At 42.2% G+C, this 23,885-nt stretch overlaps 1 protein-coding gene across 6 annotated transcripts in view; it reads right to left on the reverse strand.

The window, feature by feature from the left end:
• The window catches only part of dmd (dystrophin), a 1,945,510-nt gene that overhangs the window by 1,231,077 nt on the left and 690,548 nt on the right, over positions 1-23,885 (reverse strand). For all 6 annotated transcript variants that reach the window (XM_078559857.1, XM_078559853.1, XM_078559852.1 and 3 more), the window contains exons 9-11: positions 20,145-20,333; positions 19,623-19,804; positions 3,884-4,034 (exon numbers count right to left, since the gene is read on the reverse strand). In XM_078559857.1, the coding sequence (XP_078415983.1) occupies positions 3,884-4,034; positions 19,623-19,804; positions 20,145-20,333 (522 nt within the window). The remainder of the gene's footprint in view (positions 1-3,883; positions 4,035-19,622; positions 19,805-20,144; positions 20,334-23,885) is intronic.

A 23,885-nucleotide genomic window follows, 5' to 3' on the forward strand; every position in this document is an offset into this window, starting at 1 on the left:
AGATGCTTCCAGTATGGCATCCTGTATCCTCAACTGAGGAGTCCCACCCATTGTGATTGACAGGGCACATGACCATGTGCTCTCATGACTTCCCCTCCCTCCCAGAACTAAGATATAGTCCCCCTTGTCATTATCTTCCACCCCACCAGCCTTTATATACAACAGATCGTGCTCTGCCAACTTAGCCACTTGCAGCATGATGCCACCACTAAACAGACCGTCCACTCCCCTCCCCTTTCAGCATTTCAAAGGGACTGTTCCCTCCGTGACACGTCGGTCCACTCCTCAATCACCACAACACTTTGTCCGCTTCCCACGGCGCCTTTCCATGAAAGCACAGGAGATGTAACATCCGTCTTTCACCTCCTCTATCCTCACCATCCAAGACCCCAAACACTCTGTCCAGTTGAAGCAGTGATTTACATGTATGCCTTTCAATTTAGAATACTACGTTCGCTGCTCACAATGTGGTCTCCTATCAACTGGGGAGACCAAATGCAGATTGGGTGACCATTTTGCAGAACACCTGCATTCAGACCAAAAACATGACCCTGAGCTTCCAGTGGCCTGCCATTTTAATTCTCCACCTCACTCTCCTGCTGACATCTCTCTCTTCAGCCTGTAGTGTTCCAATGAAGTTCAACACAAGCTCAAGGAACAGCACTTCATCTTTCAACTGGGCACTTTACAGCCTTCTGAACTCAACATTGACTTCAAGGATTTCAGACCTTAATCTCTGCTCTCTCCCACCACACTAACCCCACCCCCATTTTCTTTCCATTATTTTGCATGTGTCTGCTTTGATCTTGTTTTCTCATTTTTCTTTTGGATGGCAGCTGTTCATTATTCAGCCTTTCACACCTTCTCTGGACCCATCTTTTGTTTCTTTACTTGTTCCATTACCATCTCCCTTTTGCTCTGCCACACCAGTTGTTTTGTCATGTCCCGCTCTATCATAGGCCTTCCCTTCTGTTGCTTTTCCACCCTCCCCCATTTCACCTATGTAAAAGCTATTAGATTTCTAACTCTCCCCAGTTCTGATGGGAGGTCATTGAACTGAAACATTAACCCTGTTTTCTCTCTCTACAGATGCTGCAAGAACTAAGTATTCCCAACATTTTCTGTTTTTATTATCTTGGAAAGTATGAGTCAGAGGAGTTGCCATTGCCTCGATAATCTGCCTCCAACAGAACTTCAGGAGGTCTGGTCATGCCTACATTCTGCACTTAGTGCTGTATTTAAAGTTATGTTCCTTTAGAGGCCTATGAACTCGGAAGTGGCAGGTTTTATTTGGAATTATCAGGTTTTATTTATCAGGTTTTATTTGGAATTTACAATAGGGAATTCCAAAAGATATATTTATCCTTTTGCCTAAGCAGCAGCTTTAGGTGAAAAGAAAATGTTGATGTAATAAACAAACTAGGTCACTGTTGTTCAACAGAAGTCATACACGAGACAACTAGACTTCCTCGTAGACTCCTATAAGATTGCACTGTTTCCAATTGATCACAGTCAGTTTTCAACAGATTTCAACATCTGCTGTCAGTATAATTTCAAAACTTGCCTCAGATTCCATAAGACATTTCACAACTATGTCACCTTGCATATCTGCTGAGGCAATAAAAGGTTCCACTAAGATAATCTGAAGTATTGAATTATCAAAGGATGTTAACTGCTCCCCGACCCAAACTTTACACTGTTGCACATCATTTTCATTTGGTTCTAAACCATTTGCTTTAAGTTTTTTAAAAATGCCAACAGAAAACAATTGTGTTTGATTGTCCTCTGAGATGCATACGAATGTCAATGCCTATTAAAGGTTTAGTTAGATGGGCTATGGGCTATATGCTGGATTTGTACAGGCAGTAACCAGGAACAATCTTACTGCCAGCAGTATTTAATAATGTGAATTTTCAGATTTTCTTAGTGTCAAGCTCTGGGGACAAGGAGCCACCATCAATACAGCAAGTTGCAATTATATAGAACCTTTAATGTAGAAGAATACCCCAAGCTGTTTTGGAGACATGATCAAAACAAAAAGTGATGCTGAGCCAAAAAGTGGGTATTGGGAGGAGGGTTTTAAAAAGGAGAGCAGTGGAGTAGAAGGGCGATATGAGATGGCAAGATCGAAGGGGCAGCCATGAGTATGAGTAGCAGAGCTTATGTGGAAGGAGAGGATTAAGGAAGACAGTGGGGCAGTGATAGGAGGAGTGGTCAAAGTGAGTCAAAATCAAGCTTAAAATCACCAGAATGAGGAGTCATGGTGCAGAGGCCAAAAGAGGAAAGGAACGCGGATAACTTGAATGACAAACTTGGGGCAGGATTTTATGCCCCGCAGGTGCGCACACGCCTGACCTAATCGGGTGTAAAATAGCAAGCAATGACATCAGGCGAGCACTCTGATGTCATTGCGCAATCACATGATATTTCGGTCGGCAGGCGCGCACGAGAGTTGACAGCACGCCCACCGACAATTAAGTGGCCTATTAAGGCCCTTAATCAATGAAATGAAAGCAATTTCCCTGCACATCCAACCTTACGGTTGGCAGGCGGGCGAATCGGCCAGGCAGCCTTTGGACTTTTTATGAAACCTCATCCACGGGCAGGATGAGGTTTCTAACAGTAATCTTTTTTAAAAGTAAAAATTTTTAGACATAATTTTTAATATGTCCCTGTTCATGTGGCTGAGTCATATGTGGGGACATGTTTCTCTCATATTTAAAACCTTTATTTCTGTTTTTACAAATCTTCAGCTCCCTGCCTTCAGGGAGCTTTCAGTGCGAGCTCTCCTGAGCCCGCGCTGACTTCTGCGCTCAAACTCCTCCCGCCCCCACCCCTGCAGCAGAGGTTTTCAGTGCGCATTTCATGCTGGCAGGCCATTAGTTGGCCAGCCAGCATGAAATCGCGGTCGGGGATCGATCGCGGGCAGTGGACCATTTCCAGGCCGCTCCCGGTCCCACCCGCTAGGCCCACCCGACGACCGCAAAATCTAGCCCTTGGAGTCAGAATGAGATTGAGGATTTTAAAAGAGAGTTGAAGGGGTGAAAGCGCATGAGGTCACTGAAGGAGGTAAAGGTATCAGAGGAGTAGCTGGTGATTCAGTAGTAAGAGCCATATCATCACCAAGACCATTGAACAGGCCAGGGTGCTAGGAAGTATAACCATGCAGGGAGGCTTCATTAAAGAGCAAGGTATTGCTATACATGAGCCAAGCTTCTGTAAAAGCGAGGCTGTCAAACAGAATCATTGACAATAACTGACATGGGCCTTGCATATGAATGCGGATTCTGGGAGGAGGGTGGAGTGGAAATGCCGGAAAAAGCAATCGTTGTTCATCCATTGACAGAGGCTGAGGGGAAATAGAGGATAGGGTGAATGGGATAGGAAGGAAGTTTGTGAGGTTAGAACCTAGAGGAAACCTCAAGGAAAGGAGTGGGAAGCTGAAGCTAGGTTCTGTCACCCAATTGTCAACTTTCTGTGGTGTTGCTAAAGCCTGTTAGACTTTGGTGGTGTTCCCATTTCTGTGTTTAAAACAAAATGGTACCAGATGCACCTTAACATTCTGGAAATAAGACAAAATCTATTTTTCTCGGCGCGGTACTGGCCCCATTTGGTGCACAAACAAGAAGATTCACTGTCTCCATTGGGTCAGTATCATATCTACATTCCACTGTGTAGCAATTTAAAATTCTCACTGTCATTCTCAATGGAAGTGGAAGCAGCAAAGTGAACTAAGTGCAGAGTTGCCCACTGGTTCCACTTCTCTCCATTTAAGGAGACCTAAACCTCATGGATAAAATATTTTTTGAAACCTTATTGGAAACACCGCCTGTTCTGCCAAAATTCACTTTTCGTGTTCGGATGCAGAAGAATAAGTACTCACTTTATGTTCTTCCACTTGTTGTTTTAAAGCTTCCAGATCTGGTCCAAGAGGTTGTGCCTCCATTTGTTGAATTCTGTCCTCTGTACTTGTTAACCAATCAGCTAAATGCTTCAGTTGTTGCTGCTGAAGATCCATTAGCACTTCATGTAACCTAGAAACAAGGAAATGAATTATCGGTGTTACTTGTATCCAATTGATTCATAGCTTAAGAAATGATTCTACAGGATTTAGCTCTGCTCAAAGATTTTTATTCTTAATTTTACATCAATTGCAAAATATGATTTTTGGTAAAACTAACTTTTAATGCAGTTTTATTCACAATTACACTGAAACCATTTTAAAAGTTTATTTCTGCAGTATTTCTTAAAATACTGTCTTCTACTCAAAGATTTATTCAGTTCCACTGGTCCAAAACCACAGGTAATTGCAATTCTCGCCTCCTTGGACAATCTCTCAATTGTCAGAAAGCATAGGTTTGCTGTGGCTCTGAAGTCACTTGCAGGCCAGACCAGGTAAGGAGGGACAGGAGTAAACCAGATGGTTTTTTTTCCTGAAAATAGTTAATAGTTTCACAGTTACCAATATTGAAATTGTTTTTTTTTTATTATTCCAGATTTCTTAAACTGAATTTACGTTTCCCAGCTGCCATAGTGGGACTTGAACTCATGTTCCCACAGCATTTGTCCAGGCCTCTTGATTACGAGTTCACTACATAACCACAGAATCACAAAACCACAGAATCACACAGTGCAGAAGAGGCCCTTCAGCCCATCGAGCCTGCACCGACACGTGAGAAACACCTGACCTACCTACCTAATCCCATTTACCAGCACTTGGCCCATAGCCTTAGATGTTATGATGTGCCAAGTGCGCATCCAGGTACTTATTAACTTTACCACTATGCTACCATTCACCTAGAAGAACAAGGGCAGTAGATGCATGGAAATACCACAATCTGCAAGTTCCCCTCCAAGTTTACAGCACCCTGACTTGGAAATATATCCCCATCCCTTCACTGTCACTGAATCAAAATCCTGGAACTCCCCCCCCGATGCAATGGGTAACAAATACTGGCTTTGCCAGCAATGCTCAGAGCCCATGAAAAAAAATAAAAATACAATTTTTTGCAATTTAAAACATAAAATGTCAAAGTCAAGGTAAATGTTGTATGTTTTCCAAATATCGACTCTCTAGATATGATGCAGGAAGAGAGCTGATGCTACCTTCCACTTCCATTTGATTCAGATGAGAAAAGAAACATGTTTGTGAAATCATGTCAATCCCTCAATTTAACAAGTGACAAGGAGCTGTCATCTAAAATTTTTAATGAAGAGTATTTAGCTGCTATGATACAGTACATTCTGGTAATTTCTCCAAAGAGTTCAGAGAAGTGTTTGACAAATCGAAAATCACACATCATGCTTCTAAGGTTTTCCTCTAATTAAATTATATTACTCCACAAAAGTGATAAAGAATGACTGGGAAGACATTGTCATTTAAAACCTTGATATTTCAAATCATGTCACCATATTATCTTTCCTATGAAGCATTTGTATGAACAATTGACCTTAATGTTTTCAGGGTAAATCATTCATGCAACATCCCTCACAGTTCATTAAGAATAATTGACTGGTGAATAATTGAAGAGGTCCCAGTGACCTGAAATATCAAAAAAATGCTCCTAAGTAGATTTTAAAATTCTTCATATTGCAGATTAAAATGAAGTAATACTGCCAACAACGTTTATTTACATTGCACCTTTAATGTAATGAAGCACCCCAAAACACTCTACAGGAGTGCTGAGCCAAAAAAAGAGATATTAGAGCAGATGACCAAAGGTTTGGTCAAAGAAGTAGGTTTTTAAGAACCACCTTAAAGGAGGATAGAGAAGTAGAGAGGCAGTGAGATTTAAGGAGGGAATTCCAGAGCTTAAGAGATTGGCAGCTGAAGGTACGACCATCAATGGTGGAGTGAATAAAATCGGAAACATGTGTCATGAGGCTTTGGCCCCTTTATTTTTCAAAATATGATTTTACAACTTTCGACAGACTGGAAATTTTGCAATTTGAAATGAGACAGAGACAGAACAAACTATTTACTTTAAAAATGCAAGACCACCTTCCAAAAAGGTGAGAAATAAACAAATCACCCTTTGGGGAGGATGCAAAGAGACAGACATTTCCTATAATTCAGATATCCATCAAAACTCATTACTGTCTTAAGGAAGAGATATTAAAATACAAAGTGCTGGATATTGAAACAATGGCTGCCACAGACAGAACCACCCAAAACCCCTTGGAAATATACAGTGGGCGAAGTATTTTGGACCAGGCTGCAGCCATTGCAGTGAGATTGTAAGAAAGCTTTTGGCAGATGAAACAATCTGAGGACTGCTGCTCTCTCTTTTAGAACAAGCATATTATCCAGTTCAGAAGCCAACTTTATTAGAAATCTACCAACAAACTGAGATTTTGTAATAATTGCAACGTGTTCTACATGTGACTGCACCCACAAAACCAGTTAATTTAAATCGGCTACAACATTTAATAATTTAAGCCTGCAGGACAATAAAAGGACCATATAATCTTTTAACCATTTTTTTTATTGGACTCTAACTTCCTTATTTCTGATTCCTGTGTGTGTGTCCGATGTGGCGTTCTTATTATTTTTCCCCTGGGGTTTAGTGGTTAATAAATTTGCTCTTTCTTTGAAGAAAGGAAACATTTTTTGATTGGCTCCTTACTGCTCACAGCTTAGTTAAATACGTTTGGATTCAGAAAAGGCATATCCTCATGAATAAAAAAAACTTAAACCTTTGTTGTGACCAACCGAGGAGGTTGAATAGAAGGGAGCCAGTTCACCCCTTCTCATCTGGTCATAACATCCTCAAAAGTTTTGAATTGGTGGAGGACACGGATCTTGGAGGGTTGGATGCTGGAGGAGATTACAGGGATAGGAGGATGCAGGACAGAGGTCGAAAGCAAGGGAGTACTTTTAAATCGAGGGATTGCTTAACTGGCAGCCAAAGGAGTCTAACGAACACAGGCGTGATGAGTGAGTGGACTTCATGAGATATAGGAAATGGGCAGCAGGGCTATGAGGCTGGCCAGGAGTGCACTGGAGTAGTCATGTCTAAAGGTAACAAAGGCATTCATGAGGCAAAGGAGAAGTCAGGCAATATCACAGTGGAAACAGGTAGACTTGGTAATGACATGGATCTATGAAGCTCATCTTGCGGTCAAATTTAACACCAAGATAGCGAAGGGTCTGGTTCAGCCCTAGACAGTTGCCAGGGAGAGTGAAGGAGTCAGAAGCTAGGAAGTGGAGCTTGTAGCTGGCACTGAAGACAATGGTTTCTGTCTTCCCAATACTTGTTTGCAGGGAATTTCTGCTCATCCAGTACTGGAAGTTGGACAAGCAGTCTGACAGTTTAGGGACATTGGAAAGGTCAGGATAGATGGGTATGAGGTAGAGCTAGGAGCTACGAAGGGAAGTTGAGTGATCAGCAGTTTAGAAGGAATAGGATCTGCAGAGCAGGAAGTGGGTCTCATCAACAAGATGTGCTCAGAGAAGGCAAGAGGGGAGGTAGGGAAGAAACTAGAGGAAGATGCAAATTCTGGGTTAGGGCAGAGGAATCTTCAAGGAAGTTAAGCTGTGGGCTAGGGGAATGCAGGGATATAGCAGGAGCAGCTGAAATCTTTGCAACAAAAAAGTCCATGAGCTGCTGCTCACATTTATTGTTGGAGGCGATGGTGGAGGAAATAGAAGAGGGGGGTTTAAGAAAATGGTTTGTGGTGAAGAAACGCTGGATTTTATCTTTGCCCTCCTGGATAATCTTTGAATAGTGGACAATTTTAGTGATGTAGAGGAAGGCCCAATAATGCTTTATGTGATCTAGTTAGATCTGGCCACGGATGTTTGAATCAGTTGGCCACCCAATGTTGAAATCTGTGTCCTTGGATTATGGAAATGAAGATGGAAGCAGGGATTTTCTGGCCCCGTCGCAGGTGAGGCAGCGCCCCAGCCAGAAGTCCATTGACTTGCGAGGAAGAGCCTTGAGGGAGAGATTTTTCCCAGGGTCAGACACAGAAAAAAATGGGGTTGGGAAGGGAAGGGGAATATGGGTACACAGCAATATATGGAAATCATCAGAGACAGACATAGTTACAATGGGAATAATGAGGCCACGTGAGATAATGGGTGACCATGAGCATATGTAGAAGAGGTGAAATGGAGCGAGAGTTTTAAGAAGCAAAGGAGGGCAGTAAATTCAGAGAAGAGTTGAGATGGAGGTTTAAATCTTTAAGGATGGCAAATTATTCAATGCAGAGGCAGAGGGAGGAAAGAAGACATATCAGTGAGAAACATGGTGTGACACTTGAATCGGCTATAAGGAATAAGAATTCTAAAATAGGAGACATGAGGAATGGAACAGAGTGAGATGCTCAAAGGGAACGTTGCCAGAGGAGTTGGGAGACAGGCTATGGTCAGATTTATAGATTAGGGCTACAAAATCACCAGGGTTTGACCAGTGCAAATGGTAGAAAGTATAGCCAGGTAGGTAAGCTCCATTAAGTGGAAAGTTGTCTACTCAATCATGTCTCCATCAAGGCCACGGTGTCAATGTGATCATTCACAATAAAATCACAAATGGAAAGATCCTTATATACAAGTGATCGTACATCCTAGAGGGAAAAGGGTGGTGACAGCCAATCCATTGGCAGAATCCAGAGGGTAGAAGCTAAGAGCGATGAGAGGGATGGAATGGAATCAGCTTCTGGTAGATGCACAGGTTGGGAAGAAAGATGGGGAGAAAGTAAAATTGGGTAATTGGTGTTGTTGCTTGATAGGGAGTAGCGACAATTGCTTTGGTGGGAACCTGAGAGGATGCCTAGAGAGGCATAAAAGAGACCTGTAGACTAATTTAAGAGGGAGTCAAGCTTGGATGTGGCAATAGAGTAAGAAGGAATAGGGGTTTGTGAAGTTAGAAAAAAAAAAGTGGGCATAATGACAGGAATGATTAAGATAAAGGAAGAAAAAGAAGAGAAAAATGCCAATAGAAGTAATGGACTCAAGATGGAGCTGAAGCCAAAACGCAGATGCTTGAAAGCTCACCTACATAGATGAGGTTACAGTCAGCAACAAATAGATGCCAACTGCCAATATAGATGACAGAAAAGATGTATGATGGCTGGACACTGAGGTGTGAGACTTAATGTGAGAAATGAGGCATAAAATATTTGTTAAAGGTTAGAACAGCATTATCTGGTGTGAAATGGAGCCATACATACCAAGAACCTGCAAATTAAGTCAGCACACTTTACAAAATTAACTGATCTAGAATTAGCTCCCTGATCTTGGAAGATGATCTGGGAAGGTTCCTGCTCCTAACTGTAACCCAAAAATTCATGCTGGAAGTGTACAGGCACAGGCACTAGGTGAGGACAGGAGCAGGCTCAGTGACGATGCTCTCTGTACTTTCCCATCTAGGTTGACATGATGCTAAGCCACTTACATCAGACGTTATTGATGTCTGGAGCCCATGGAACCAAATTCTACTTTGAATCAATTCCTTCAGTAGTTGGAGAATATTGGAAAAATACTTTGTCTGGGTAATCAGGTACATGTTATGATTTTATATCAGATGAGATACGTAATTGTGACTATGCCCATGCATTCACTGTGCCAACCTTTTTTTGCCTGTCCATGTTGGTGGAGAAACATTATTGTAAAAGGGGGCTGTAAGACACAAGTGATTCTAATCTCCTAGCTCCAAACAAAACCTGGAAACATCATGAAGGCAAGAATAAACAGTAAGCAGAGGAATGGGTGTGGACAGAGGAAAGCTGCACACTTTCAAATTTTGGTCCAGACCAAAGGAATGAAAGTTAAATTGTTTGCTGCATGTGAAATTAGTTTCGGTAGTTTCAGTTCCTGGTACACATGAGACTAAACCTTAAAAGTGCCTCAATTTTTACACTAAATGGGCAATAGCCAAGTGGTCATAGAGAGTTCACGAGAATGATCCCAGGAATGAAAGGCTTAACTTATGAGGAACGTTTGAGGACTCTGGGTCTATACTCGGTGGAGTTTAGAAGAATGAGGGGGGATCTGATTGAAACTTACAGAATACTGAAAGGCCTGGATAGAGTGGACGTGGGGAAGATTTTTCCATAAAGGGAAGACCTTTTAGAACAGAGATGAGGAGAAACTTCTTTAGCCAGAGAGTGGTGAATCTATGGAATTCATTGCCACAGAAGGCTGTGGAGGCCAGGTCATTGAGTGTATTTAAGACCGAGATAGATAGCTTCTTGATTGGTAAGGGGATCAAAGGTTACGGGGAGAAGGCGGGAGAACGGGGTTGAGAAACTTATCTGCCATGATTGAATGGCGGAGCAGACTCGATGGGCCGAATGGCCTAATTTCTGCTCCTATGTCTTATGGTCTTATGTGTACTGTGGAAAATGAGAATGTTACGAAGGTGTAACAAAGCACACTCGCCTGCAGATGGAATTAACGTACATACTTGGCCATAGTAACAGTTACTCTGCAGCAATGCTATCCTTATCATTGGCATAAACATTCTTCATCTCAATGAGCTTTTTAAAAAAAAGATTTATTCCAATGCAGCATTGTGACACACACACTGGTTTTTATATTTTTATATTCATTCGTTGCTTCATGATTCAGTAATAAAGTGGGAAGTATTTTTAGATGTAAAATGGGCACATGGCACAGCAACCTGGCATGATAAAGGTCAGCATCCAACCTGCATAGCCATTCATTCAGCCGCTTCATGGGGACCATTTTAAGGCAGAAGCCTAAAACAAGCATTTGGAACTTTAAATATTCTAATCAGGGGCCAACATCCGTTTATAAAATTAGCCATCAACGTGCAGGACAGACATCAGTCACACCTAAAGTTCTTTAGGGAGCCCTGCATCCAACAACAAAAACATTTATTTTCTCAATTACATTTTTTGTGGAACGAGGAGGATCAGGTCCTGATGAACTTCTCCCCCATTGTCTGATCCAATCCTTCTTCTTCGAATTTACATGAGGGCCACTGGTGGTAGCCTGAAATTCATTTTTCATGAGGAGATTTGTCTGTGGAGGTATCTCAAGGGTCATCAATGATGGGGCAAAGGGAATAGAGATACAATAATGCAGAGGATTCTAGGCCTGGAGGAGAGTACAGATATAGGGAGGGGTGGGGCCATTGAGGGAATTGAACACAAGGATGACAATTTTAAAATTGAGTTGCTGGGGGAGCACGAGCCCATGTAAGTCAGCAATGGGTAAATGGGACTTGATGCCATAAGGGTACAGGTTACAAAATTTTTGATAAGCTCCAATTTATGCAGGGCAAAAGATGGAATACTGACCAGGAAGGCATTGGAATTATCGAATCTAGAGGTAACCAAAAAAAGGATGAAGCAGTTAAGTGAAGGCAGGATCAAGTGAAGATCAGTGATATTATGGAGGCAGAAGTAGGTGGTCTTGTGATGGAGAAGATAAGGGGTTGGTAGTTCTGCTCAGAGTTGACATCAAATATGATGTCAAGGCTGTGGACAGTCTGGTTCACCTCAAGACAGTGGTTAACAAAAGAGAACAATCGGTGGTGAGGAAACAGGAGCATGTAGCGGGGATCAAATACAATGGGTTCATCTTTCATTGTTCAATTGCAGGAATTTGGGTCTCATCGAGGAGTGGATATTGGCTAAGGGGTGTGACAATTTTTTTTTTATTCATTCACAGGATGTGGGTTTCGCTGGCTGGTCCAGCATTTATTGCCCACCCCTATTTAAAGACAGTGGCAGCATCAAGAGAGATGGTGGTGAGGTTGAGTGTGGTGTCATCAACATACATGTGAAACCTGATGTCATGTCTTCAGCTGATGTCACCTAAAGGCAGCATGTAGTTGAGAAATAAGAGGGGGCCCGGGATGGATCCCTGGGGGACCCTCATAAGGAAGAGAAGCCTATTGAAGGGGGATCTCTCACCACGAATGTACAGTAAGAGTGGAACAAGGCATGGGTTGGCGATTACTACGTCTATAATCTATTTAAAAGTTAAGCATGCTAATGAATTGTGCAGCAGTTGTTCAGAAAGCCAGCATTCATTTCATTGGCTCTTTTATTTCAGAATTTCAAAGGTTATGGGAACAATCTGTTACAATAAAGACAGATTGATAAATAATTATAGTAGATTTCTCACAATTTGCCTGCCGATGTCAGTCATGGCAAATTTCCAGCTCATGCTGGAAGTGGCGATCTAATTCACAAAGATTCTATCCAGGCAATAATGAACAACATCTTTAATGGTTTTTATGAATAATGGTAATTGCTTTTTGCTAGGCATGAACACTCTTAAAATATTGTGTACACTTTTGAGCATTGTAGTAATTGTAAGTTAAGCCTTTCATACTGTTATGGGATCATGTGGCTGTATAGACAAATCAGCCCTAAGAGTGGGTAATCAGAGGGGCAGAGCTTTCTAGCCTTGGTCTTGGTACAAGCATGTAGCTTCATCAGGAGCTCTGTAAATAAACTTTACTGTTTCTTACAAGAAACCTGCCCGGTACACCAAGTTTATTACATGCATCTTATTTTGAGAAGGATGTCAATGCCATGCACAGGGTGTAGCAGAGATTGACTAAGACAATATAAGGGAAGAGAGGTTTTACTTTTGAGAACGTTTAATTTGAACTGAGAACGTAGAAAACGGTTCTGCTGGGGATTGTCAAAATTATGCGGGATTTGATCAAGTAGAGGAAAATGAATTCCATTGGTTGGTGCAGGAGTACTTAAAAGGCATAAATCTGAGATTACCAAAAGAACAAAGGTACTACCCAATCAGCTATTAGAACATGGGGTGTCTTCCAAGAAACAGTGGTGAATGCAGAAACCATAATAGCTTTTAAAATGGAGGTGGATCAATTCTCAAAAAGAAACATTTGAAAGGGTCTGCTGGGAATGGGACTAAGCAGAGATGTCTTGGGGACAGGCACAATGGCTGAATGACTTCTCCCTCTGCTGCAAAATTCTACGATTCTAAGACAACAAATACAGAGCAGTTTGCAATTTACTCGGCTATCTCACTGAAACTTTGAAGATTCTGAGGGGACTTCACTGGGTAGTCATCAAAAGGTTGCGTCTGCTAGCTGGGAATCTAGAACATGGGAGAACAGTCTCAGGATAAGGGGTCAATATTTTAAGACTGAGATGAAAGAATTTCTTCACTCAGAGGGGTTGTGAGTATTTGGAATTCTTTATTCCAGAAGCTGAGGGATGCTCACTCAGTGAATATATTCAAGACAGAGATAGACAGACTTTTGGACCCTGGGGGAATCAAGGGATATGGGGATCAGGTGGGAAAGTGGAGCTGAGGTCAAAGAGCAACCGTGACTGTACTAAATGGCAGAGCAAGCTCAAGGGGCTACATGGCCTACTTCTGATCTCAATTTCATGTTATGTTCCTTATTTTCTTCCCTGTTAAGTTTCATCATTAAATAGCAGGTTATATGTTTATCACAGCTGTCATTGGACATTTCCATCCTGCTAACCTTATGATGAATCACCTTACTCTTTGAAGCTCTGACACACTACTATAACACTGCTTTCTAATAAATTATATATTCATTTTCAATTTCAGGATTAAAATAGTTGGTATTGTAAATAAGACATCAATGGGATAAGTCCGTAGACATTTCACAGCAAGCAGAATGTTGAAAAGCTGTTATATTTGAGGCAGAAAGGCAAACAATCATTCTGCTGCAGAAATCTAAAGTCTTAATAAATATGTCAGGCAAAAAGATAAGAACACTGAATGTTGCTAAGGAAGTGTGTGTGTGTACTGGAAAAATGATTCAGAGCAAATGGCCAAAGCAGCATTTGCTGTGATAAGAAAAGGAAAGGAAAGGACTTCCATTTATATAACATAACCTCAGGATATCCCAGTCCTTTGCAACCAATGAAATACCTTTGTAATGTGGGAAACATGATAATAAACTTTCACATAGCAAGATCCCGTAACTGGCAATAGGATGACCAGATAATCAGTTTAATGATGTTGAATGAGGGATAAATGTCGGCCAGGATGTTGGGAAGAACACCCCTGTTCTTCTTTGAATACTGCCATGGGATCATTCATGTCCATCTGAAGGTGTAGATGTTGGCCTGGTTTAATGTCTTACCTGAACAAGCAAACATGTGATACTGCAGCACTCCCTTACTGCACTGAAGTTCTGAGGTGAAGGGGATGGAGTACAATCCTCCCTGTGAGACAGCATGCCAAGACTCAGTGCAGAATGAATACAACACTCTGTGGCACTGGTGGGTCAAAAATATATGGACTTGATAGCAGCTCCACCACAACTGGTGGTTCTCACCAGTGATCCAGAGCGTCATCCAAGGACTGAGGTAGTCACTGCTGAGGATGAGAAGGCCACCCCTCATGGAGTGCCATCATCATCTTTGGGCTCCTTGACCCCTCTGACGGAGGGACAATCTAAGCATCAGGCCACAATCACAGAGTCTACCCCTGCATTGGTGCCAGTGCAACAGCCTCTGGATGTGGCTCAATGGCACCTTAATGACAAGGACAACTGCCATGTGCATCTCAGCCGCAAACAGACCCACACAAGCAGGCTGTCTCCGTCTCATCTGAGGCCACAAGGGGAGCACTGCAAAGAAGTGGCCGAGAGTAGAGGCCACTGTGTTGGTCAGGGCACTGTCTGATTCCCTGGGGCTTTTTTCACTTGTAAAGGTGCACTTTGTAATTTGGTGCGAACACTGTAAATATTGACACATGACTCCAGATGGGTGAGCTTCTATTGTTTAATGACAAAACTGGAAAACAAGAATGAAGCGGTGAAGGGAAGCAGTGGCTTTTAAACAGGGACAGTGAGACTCCTGGACAAATGTTCATGTACTGACAGTAAGAGTGAGTCTATTCAAGGTTGTGTATTCAACGGAAGTGTTCTCGCAGGCAGATCAAAGTGAGTTCCTTGTCTTTTAGGCATAGTTTTCCCTGCTGGGTGAGAAGCGCTTGGATGAAACAGGCCAGGATTAGATGTTCCCTGGCATTGACACCATCCTGATGAGAGCTTTGACTCCTGAGCTGGCCCCAGCCACCTCCCTGCACAGCCTGGGAACCTCTCGCTCTACACCTTCCAATTCCTCCTCCTCCTCCTCCAATGACCTCATCCAGCACCTCACCCTCTTCATGGCCCACTCCTCTCTGAGGGTCATGTTATGGAAAGTGTTACAGACCACCATAATGAGTGAGACACTTGCAGAAGTGTACTGCAGGGCATCAGAACCAGATCTCCAGAGGTTCGATGGCCCAGTGGTCCTTGTGAGCAGATAGCTTTGGTTCTAGCACATCTGTGCTTCCATCTGCGGATCACATAAAGGGATGAGTAGACATCTCTTAAAGGGATATCCTGTCTCCTAGAACTCATCACGTAATTTGAGCAGTAGCAAGGAATGTTACAGCGCCCTGGACTGCCGAAGGGTGAAGGTGTCATGGAAGCTGCCAGGATAGTACATGCACAGATGCATAAAAGCACTTGTTGCGGTTGTAGACCAGCTGAAAGTTGAGGGAGTGGAAGTCCTTCCTGTTGACAAAACTCACTAGCCTCTCATGGCCACATGGGTACAATTGATTATGTCCTGCACCTGTGGGAATCCAGCAATTGAGGCAAAAGCCATTATCCTTAGTGTCTGTGAGGCCAAATACCGCATTAGTGACTTGTACATTCCAGCGGTGTGATGCCATTTCAGAGACACCACAGCGGATCCCTGGAAGGCAGTACTGTGAGATCAAAGGTCTTCCTCAATGTGGGACCATCTGCCTGGAAATGCACAGTCTCCTGCAGCACTGATTCTCAGACATGTCCAGGTAGTTTCTTTTTTGATGGTACACTCAATGCTGAGGGTATGGGCTCCAATGCATTCCTGCCCCTCATTCCTCTCCTCTGCCGTCAACATGCCCAGGGCTCTGCATCTGTCGCTGAGAATGTTGATCCTCTTTGCTACTCGGCCCCATCTTCAAGTACCTTAATCCCATGTCCATCTAATGCCTTGCTTGCGGTCAGCTGCAGTAACAAAACTTACTGGACTCCCCCACCCACAACCCAAACCAACCTTCAAACTTCTTCCCCCACAATCCGTGGAGGGTCAGAGCCACCTCCACTGCCTGATCATACATACACCACTTGCTCCGCTAACTCTGCTCACCTGTTGGCATCTGTGTGCCAATGGATGAATTCCCCTTTCAGCCATGCACCCTTTCTTGGACCCACCTATTTGAAATTTACGTCTATGAATGGTTCCCGCCTTGTGCAACCCCCTTCAACCTGGACTGTTCCTGATCCATCGCTTAACTTGTGCACCCCCCATAAAAAAGTCAAAATCAGCCCTTGACGAGCTCATGAGCTCATTAAGAAGATCAACTGGCCCATTATCTGAATCGGGCGGGTTGCCAGGCCCAGTCTCCCCGCTTTTTGAGTAAAATCACCGGCGGTAAGAATGATGAGGGCAAACTGGCACGCCAGCCGGCACACTAATTCCTGCACCCACCCACCTCCGTGCTGGCCCCATAAGGGGAGAGAATCCTAGAGTCAAAAGTCTTCCAGTCTCCATATTGTTTCCTGAATTTTATAGGATCTGTTGGCTGTTTGCATATATGGGTATGCAATCTTTACTTTTGGCTTTTCTTTTTGTTAGTGTAAAGTTGATCTCCTTAGCTTCTGCAAAATTGGGGCTGCAATGTAAAGTATTTGAAAACAGAAGCCATTTTTTTCAATTAATCTCAATTGAATGGTGGAGCAGGCTGATAAGGATTAAGCAGGGAGTATGATTGAGGTATCAGAGTCAGACCTGCAATATAGATGATGGCTTTGGACATCTGACATGGAACTCAGATAGTATGATGGAAGATGAAGTCAGTGGAGTAAAAATTGAACCTTGGTGCATCCATTTAATAACCACAGTAGCAAAAAAGTAAGAAATACACAGCTAAAAATTACCAGTCCCGCTTCCAAGCCATTTTACCAAAGGCAGGGTTAACGTGGCAAAGGCTACAAATCTGGCAGTGCCAGGTAGCCGATTAGGCTCATTAATGGGTGAATTGGGAGAACTTTGCCGGCGTTGCCTGCAACTTCCTAATATTGGACCAGCTTCCCTGGTGATGCTGGGGCCCAGCAAGTAACTGGAGGTGGACCTCCAGTGGCAGGTGAGGGAGTTATTAATGCTTCCCCTCCATCACCCCAACACAGACCCACTGGGTTGCACCATGGTCACAGGCCATCCTGTGGAGAGGTTCCTCTTCCACAGCTGTGGTCAGGAGAGAGTTTTAATTTTTTACAATAATGCATAGAGCATTATTGAGCTAAATAACTGGTGGGTAACATTCACGTCACACAAATGCTGGGCAATGACCATTTGTCACCTTTCAATGACAGAAAGGCAGAGTATTTCTTAAATGGTGAGATATTGGCAGGTGTTGATATCCAAAGGGATCTGGGTGTCCCTGTTCATGAATCACTAAAAGCAAGCAAGCATGTGCAGCAAGCAATTAGGAAGGCAAATAGTATGCTGGCCTTCATCACAAGGGGATTTGAGTGCAGGAGTAAAGATGTCTTGCTGCCTTGTATAGACCCTTGGTGAGACCCCACTTGGGTATCATGTACAGTTTGGGTTATTTATCTAAGGAACGATATACTTTGTCATGGAGGGAGTGCAACGGAGGTTCACCAGGCTGATCCCTGGGATGGCCGGATTGTCTTATGAGGAGATACTGAGGAAACTGGGCCTGTATTCTCTAGAGTTATGAAGAATGAGAGGTGATCTCATTGAAACTTACAAAATTCTCAGTGCATGGCAGTTGGATGTAGATAGGATGTTTCCCCTGGCTGGGGGCGTGGTCTAGAACCAGAGGACACATTCTCAAAATAAGGGGCAGGCCATTTCGGAGAGAGACTGAGATGAGGAGAAATTTCTTCACTCAGAGGGAGGTGAATCTTTGGAATTCTCTACCTCAGAGGGCTGTAGAAGCTTAAGCATTGCACATATTCAAGACTGAAATCAACAGACTCCTGGATACTAATGACATCAAGGGATATGAGCTTAGTGCAGGAAAGCAGTATTGAAGTAGATGATCTAATTGAATGGTGGAGCAGGCTCGATGGGCCGATTGGCCTACTCCTGCTCCTATGTTTCTATCTCCAACAAGAGACAACCTAACCATCGCCCCTTGACATTCAATGGCATGTCCATCGCTGAATCCCCCACTATCAACATCCTGGGGGTTACTATTAGGCCAGAAACTGAACAGGACCAGCCATTTAATACTGTGGCTACAAGAGCAGGTCAGAGGCTAGTAACTCACTTCCTGACACCTCAAAACCTGTCTACTCTACACAAGTCAGGAATGTGATGGAATACTCTTCACTTACCAGGATGCGTGCAGCTCCTAAGCACTCAAGAAGCTCGATACCATCCAGGACAAAGCAGTGTCAAATCTCCAGTGGCTTGGAGGGAAACCTCCAGGTGGTTCCCATGTGTCTGCTGCCCTTGCCCTTCTAGATGGTAGTGGTCACGGGTTTGGAAGGTGCTGTCTAAGGAGCCTTGGTGAACTCCTACTGTGCGTCGGTGGTGGAGGGAGTGAATGCTTGTAGATGTGGTGCCAGTCAAACGGGCTGCTTGACTGGCACTTCATCAACCATCTTAAGCATTCACTCCCTCCACTACAGACACACAGTGGCAGCAATGTGCATCATCTACAAGATGCACTGAAGCAACTCACCAAGGCTTCTTCCACAGCACATCCCAAACCTGCGACCTTTACCAACCAGAAGGACAAGGCAGCAGATACATGGGAACACCACCTGAAATTTCCCTTCCAAGCCACATGCCATCCTAATTTGGAAATATATTACTGTTCCTTCACTGTCGCTAGGTCAAGTTCCTGGAACTTCCTTCCTAACAGCACTGTGGGTATACCTACAGCGATTCAAGAAAGCAGCTTATCACCATTTTCTCAAGGGCAATTAGGGGTGGACAATAAATGCTGGCCTAGCCAGCGATGCTCACATCCCATGAACAAATAAGTAAAAGAAAACACCTTCATTTTGAGGTGCCCTTGCAATCTCCTGCCTGCCTCAGCAGTGCCCACTTCTCCCATTAGGGCTGTCAGCCAGGTATCGCTGCAGAGCCTTTTATTAGACCTCTTACTTCCCATCTGCCCACCATCTTTAATTGGGTTGGGCTTCCCGAAGTGTGAAGTAACCTTTTAAAATCTATACTGCATTCACCTAAAAATTAGCAGACATCATATTGTGTATGGAAAGGAAGCTTGAATTAGAGTGTCAAAAAAAAATTGGCCTGACAGTCAAGACAGGGTAAAGGGAACAGTAACAAGTGATTGAAACACGTGATTGAAGATGATCAAAAGCACATTCAATTAACTGCAGTGTGCCTCACAGCCTTCTACTATCTCTGCAATGATTCAAAATGGCACAATGTAGTCTCTGTCTCCTGTGTATGCAAAGGGAATGAGATAGCAACTAGAACTGAAAGCAAATCTATGTTTTGGTATTCAAACAAAATGCAACATTTTGTCAATCATTTTGCAATCATGTTAGCCAACGGCTTGAAGCCAAATTAGCAAATGATTGTATTAATACTGAAGAGGTTTGGAAATCTGTCCAGGATAGATAATACCATTTACTCACTTGCTTTGTCTCTCCATGCTGGCTACCCTGAGATTTTCCCATCGGGAGTTCAGCAAGTTCATCTGTTCTCGAATTTCATTTTCTTCATCTTCTGTTAATTTTCCTTCTGCAATTAGCTGATTCCCAGCCTGTAGAATGTTACCCACACTACCTTGATGTGCTGTTAGCTCCATCATAAAACCCTGCCAAAAATAACAGAGGTAAATCATGGATAGATGTGTGACTTTCCAACAAGTAGAAAACATTGTTGGCAAATTAAGTTCCAAAAACGTATTGACTTTGGTGAAAGTAAAATGAAACTCAACAACAACTTGCATTTAATTTAAGTCCCTGATATATAAAACATGTCCCAAGGTACTTCAGAAAACACAAGGCAAAGAAGAGATATCAGCCAAAAGAGATATTAGAAAGGCTGCTAAAAATGTTGAGTACTACAGTACCTTCACATTTATTGCTTAAATAATTATCATGGAATAAGTGCCTCCATATTCCCATTCCACAACTTTAAATTAATGCACTTACTTCATGAGCATGAAATTGCTCCTTGACCTCCTCCACGTCATCAGAGACCCTGCCCTGAGCCTGCAGTGAATCCTCGGCTGAAAGCAACCAGGTTAGCACGACCTCTAATGCAGTCTGGTAGCTATCGAGGTCCACTTCTGCTTCCATCAGTAAGCTTCCAGCTGGCCTCTCTACTGAGGGTTCTGAGAGCTGTTCAGTGTAAAACAGAGGGGAGGTTCTTCAATTAAAAACAGGTCAAAGTGTTCCACTACATTAACTAAATAATCAAGACAATGACACCATATATTTGAAACTAGAAAGAAATTATGATCTGGTTTCATTTTCTTATCATCTCCAGAGAATTTGTTCCAAATTCAAGAGCTAGTTATAAATAGCTGATAATTCTTATGCTTACTTGTCCCTTTTCAAATACGGAAAAGAACATGATTGGATTTTTCACTATTCATTACATTGTTTATCTGCAAATACAAAACCATTTTAACTGCATAATACATCTCTTCTGGGACTTACCAGTTTTATGATTTCACTTATAACTCATTCAGTTTTTCATTTTTAGGAACTAATTAAGTTTTTCACAATAATATTGGATTGGGTTTTGCCTTTGGCAGCAATGAGCATAGTTAACAGCAATATCAGATACTGGACTTGGTAGTAGTAGCAGAAATAAAACTGAAAATAAGCTTCTGAGCTTCTTTCCAACAACACTTCACCTGACCATACCCACCCACCATTACCCACTCCCATTCCCTCCTACCCTTCTATAATTCCATCACTAGAGTCAGTGGGCTGGATTTAATCGGCCCGCCAGGGGTCTCCTTGGTTCCCACTGTGACAGGCTGCATTAAATCCAGTTCAATGGCTGAGATCAGAGAAATGGCAGGTTGGTTGATCAGAGGATGGGTCAACAAACGGATGGTGTCACTCGTGGTCACAGTTTTCTGTTTCAATTTCTTGGGTACTCTTTCATCAACTGTCATGAAAAGTTGCCCATTAGCACATAAGCAATCTTCCAAGCACTAATCCCAGTAAGGAAGGGGAGATCTGAAAATAATTTTGAAGTAATGCTACACTCCAATTGTACTGCCTGAAAGTGTACAAATTATTATCAAGGTAATGAATCCCACTCTCCTTTCGCTTTTTTCCCACACCTTGAACTAATGGACAAGATTTCAGAAACCCTGACAGCTGGTGAGGATTGTCCTGTGGTATAATAACTGCAGGGGACTGAAATTTAGGCTGGAACTTGGATTCAGCAAGGTTTTGTCCCTTTGTGGCATTGTTGAAAATTGTGCCATTTTCTAGAATTAATGTATTATAATCTGAGGTAAATTCTTCTAATTTCTCCAGTATGACCTAGTTTGTTCCCCCCTCCTGTTGCTACTCTTGAAGTCTCCTTTATCTAATGTTAACATCTTGGGAGCCAAAATGCTGATCAACTTTCTTAGTTTTTGGGCTGTCTTCTCAAAAAACACCATCCTCCATGCCCCTCCCAACAACACCCCCGCCCCCCCCCACACCAACCACCACCATCCCTCACAACGTGGTTTGTTTTAAATCTTCCCCCTACTGATCCTCTCTGCGTGGTGTTACTGTGCTTCAGGTAAATACTGTCCTTCTGTACTGCGGTCATCTTTCCCAAAATTTACTCCAATGTTCCAGAAATTTGAAACACACCATTCCACAACATATTGATGCCTCTCACCTCCCAGCTCCCTAAGTAGGCAAGCACATGGAACTGGAAATTATTGTGAGATTGCTAACCTTGAGTTCCTGCTGTTCAATTTTGGTCATTTCACGTTTTCTCTGCATGACCTCTCTTGTAGTATTTCTTATGTTATTGGTTCTGACATGAATCACAACATCAGGCAGATTGCCTCCTTTTCAAAAAGCTTGCCCACCCGCTGTGTTCTGTACCTTACTCTGGCATCTGTGAGGCAACACCAATCAAGGCTTGATCGCAACTGCAAAAATATAAGCCTATCTATCTCCTGTATTACTTACTGCACATCTGCTTCCTTGAAATGGTCACTTGATAGAGTGGGAACCCAACCTGAATTTTGCTTCTTATCTTAGGGATGCAGAGGCTGAGTGTAGCATTCAGACCACTCTGGTTGAGAATCAAATCTGGGCCCTTTCTGATCTGCACCGCTCAATAACATATTAGCATCATATGCATTAAGGAGCACTTCAAAATTCAGCTGGAAGCCTGGCCGGGTGGGTTAGAGTTTTTTTAGAGGTGATCTTTGATGAGCAAAAAAATGGTCATTTTCATCCTTAACTGTTTTTAATTATATTCTCATGTATTACACAGAGAGGTGCATTTATCCTCCAGCCCATTAGGTGTGCAGTTAAAGTTTTCAATGAACATTCATTTGCAGCAAAGGCAACATCAGAACGCAAACTGTGATTTCATCCTCTGACCTGCCCCATTCTGCCTCTTCTTTAGTTTTGAACATGGAAAAAGTGGGTGGTTACAGTATCAACTAAAGTCGTCATTTGTTTAAAAGTTTGAATCTATATACTCCATTCATCATGGAAGGCCCGGATTAAACAAGCTGGTGTTTTTAGCACCAATTGTATTTTAAACCATATTCATACTTAAGTACCACATAAAAGTAAGCACTAACCTACAAACATTGAGTTTTTTACTATAAGAAGCCATTGTGTTCAAGTCTTCTCAATTGCATTTTAATGTCTACTTGTCAGGTGCCACGTTTATAGGCTTAAACATATTAATAACCCATATTACATACCAATGGATTCTGAATTAAGCTCCACAGTGAAACAGTAAATATTCTTCTTGCCGTTAAATGTCGCCATTTTTATTAGGGGCATTTTGTGTAAAATGCATTTTAACACCTCAGAAGCAATATTTCTCTACACTATTAAATGATGAATTTCCCAGACAAATTAAGTTATAAAGGCTGATTTTAATCCATGGAAAATGTGAGATCTTAAAATCGATATAAATAAAACATTCATACTACAGCCCCCAACAAGTTATATGGTCTATTCAACTAGCATCTATCTACAAAGACTGAAACAAGCAGACAATTAAGTTTATTTTGTTAATCAATGTTGAAGGCAATAAATACTTCATAATTTCAAAAAGGAAACTTGGAGATTACCAAACATTCAATATTATTTACAGTATTCCTTAGAAAGAACCCTTTCTTTTCTTCCTTGCATTGATCGTATTTAATGTAATCATGCAAATAGGCTGAATAAAATTAACAAAAAGAGTATCCTTCCTCTAGTCACTGGAATATATCTGAACTCACCTTCTACATTTTGATTACTTAATTATTTCTGGTATTTTACATGAATCAAAATGTTTACTGCCTTTTTGTAAATTATAAATTTGTGTTACAAATTAAATCCATGTAAAAGTCAGAAACAAGTAACTGTCACCTCTATTACTAGGCATGAAAGGTGCAGCTTCAATGAGCAAGATTATTCTAAAGAAGCAGTTAGGGATGAAGGCTAAAGCAAATCTAAAAACGCCTCAAAAATGTTAATTAGAGTCTGTTTGGGAAAAATTCTTCTTGGTGCCAGGGAATCTAGAATTAAAAATGGCAGCACACATAAGTGAGTCAAAGAGAAAATCTCTCTGTATATGCAAAAATATTGTGTGTTTAGTGATTAGTAGTGGTGTAGGTTCACAGAGGGAACTGTGCACATATGATGCCATGTTATGCACTTCCTTTGATATCGATATAGTCTATGGATTGGGGAAGGATA

This window comes from Cetorhinus maximus, chromosome 16 (assembly GCF_964194155.1).
Source record: "Cetorhinus maximus chromosome 16, sCetMax3.hap1.1, whole genome shotgun sequence".
Lineage (NCBI taxonomy): Eukaryota > Metazoa > Chordata > Chondrichthyes > Lamniformes > Cetorhinidae > Cetorhinus > Cetorhinus maximus.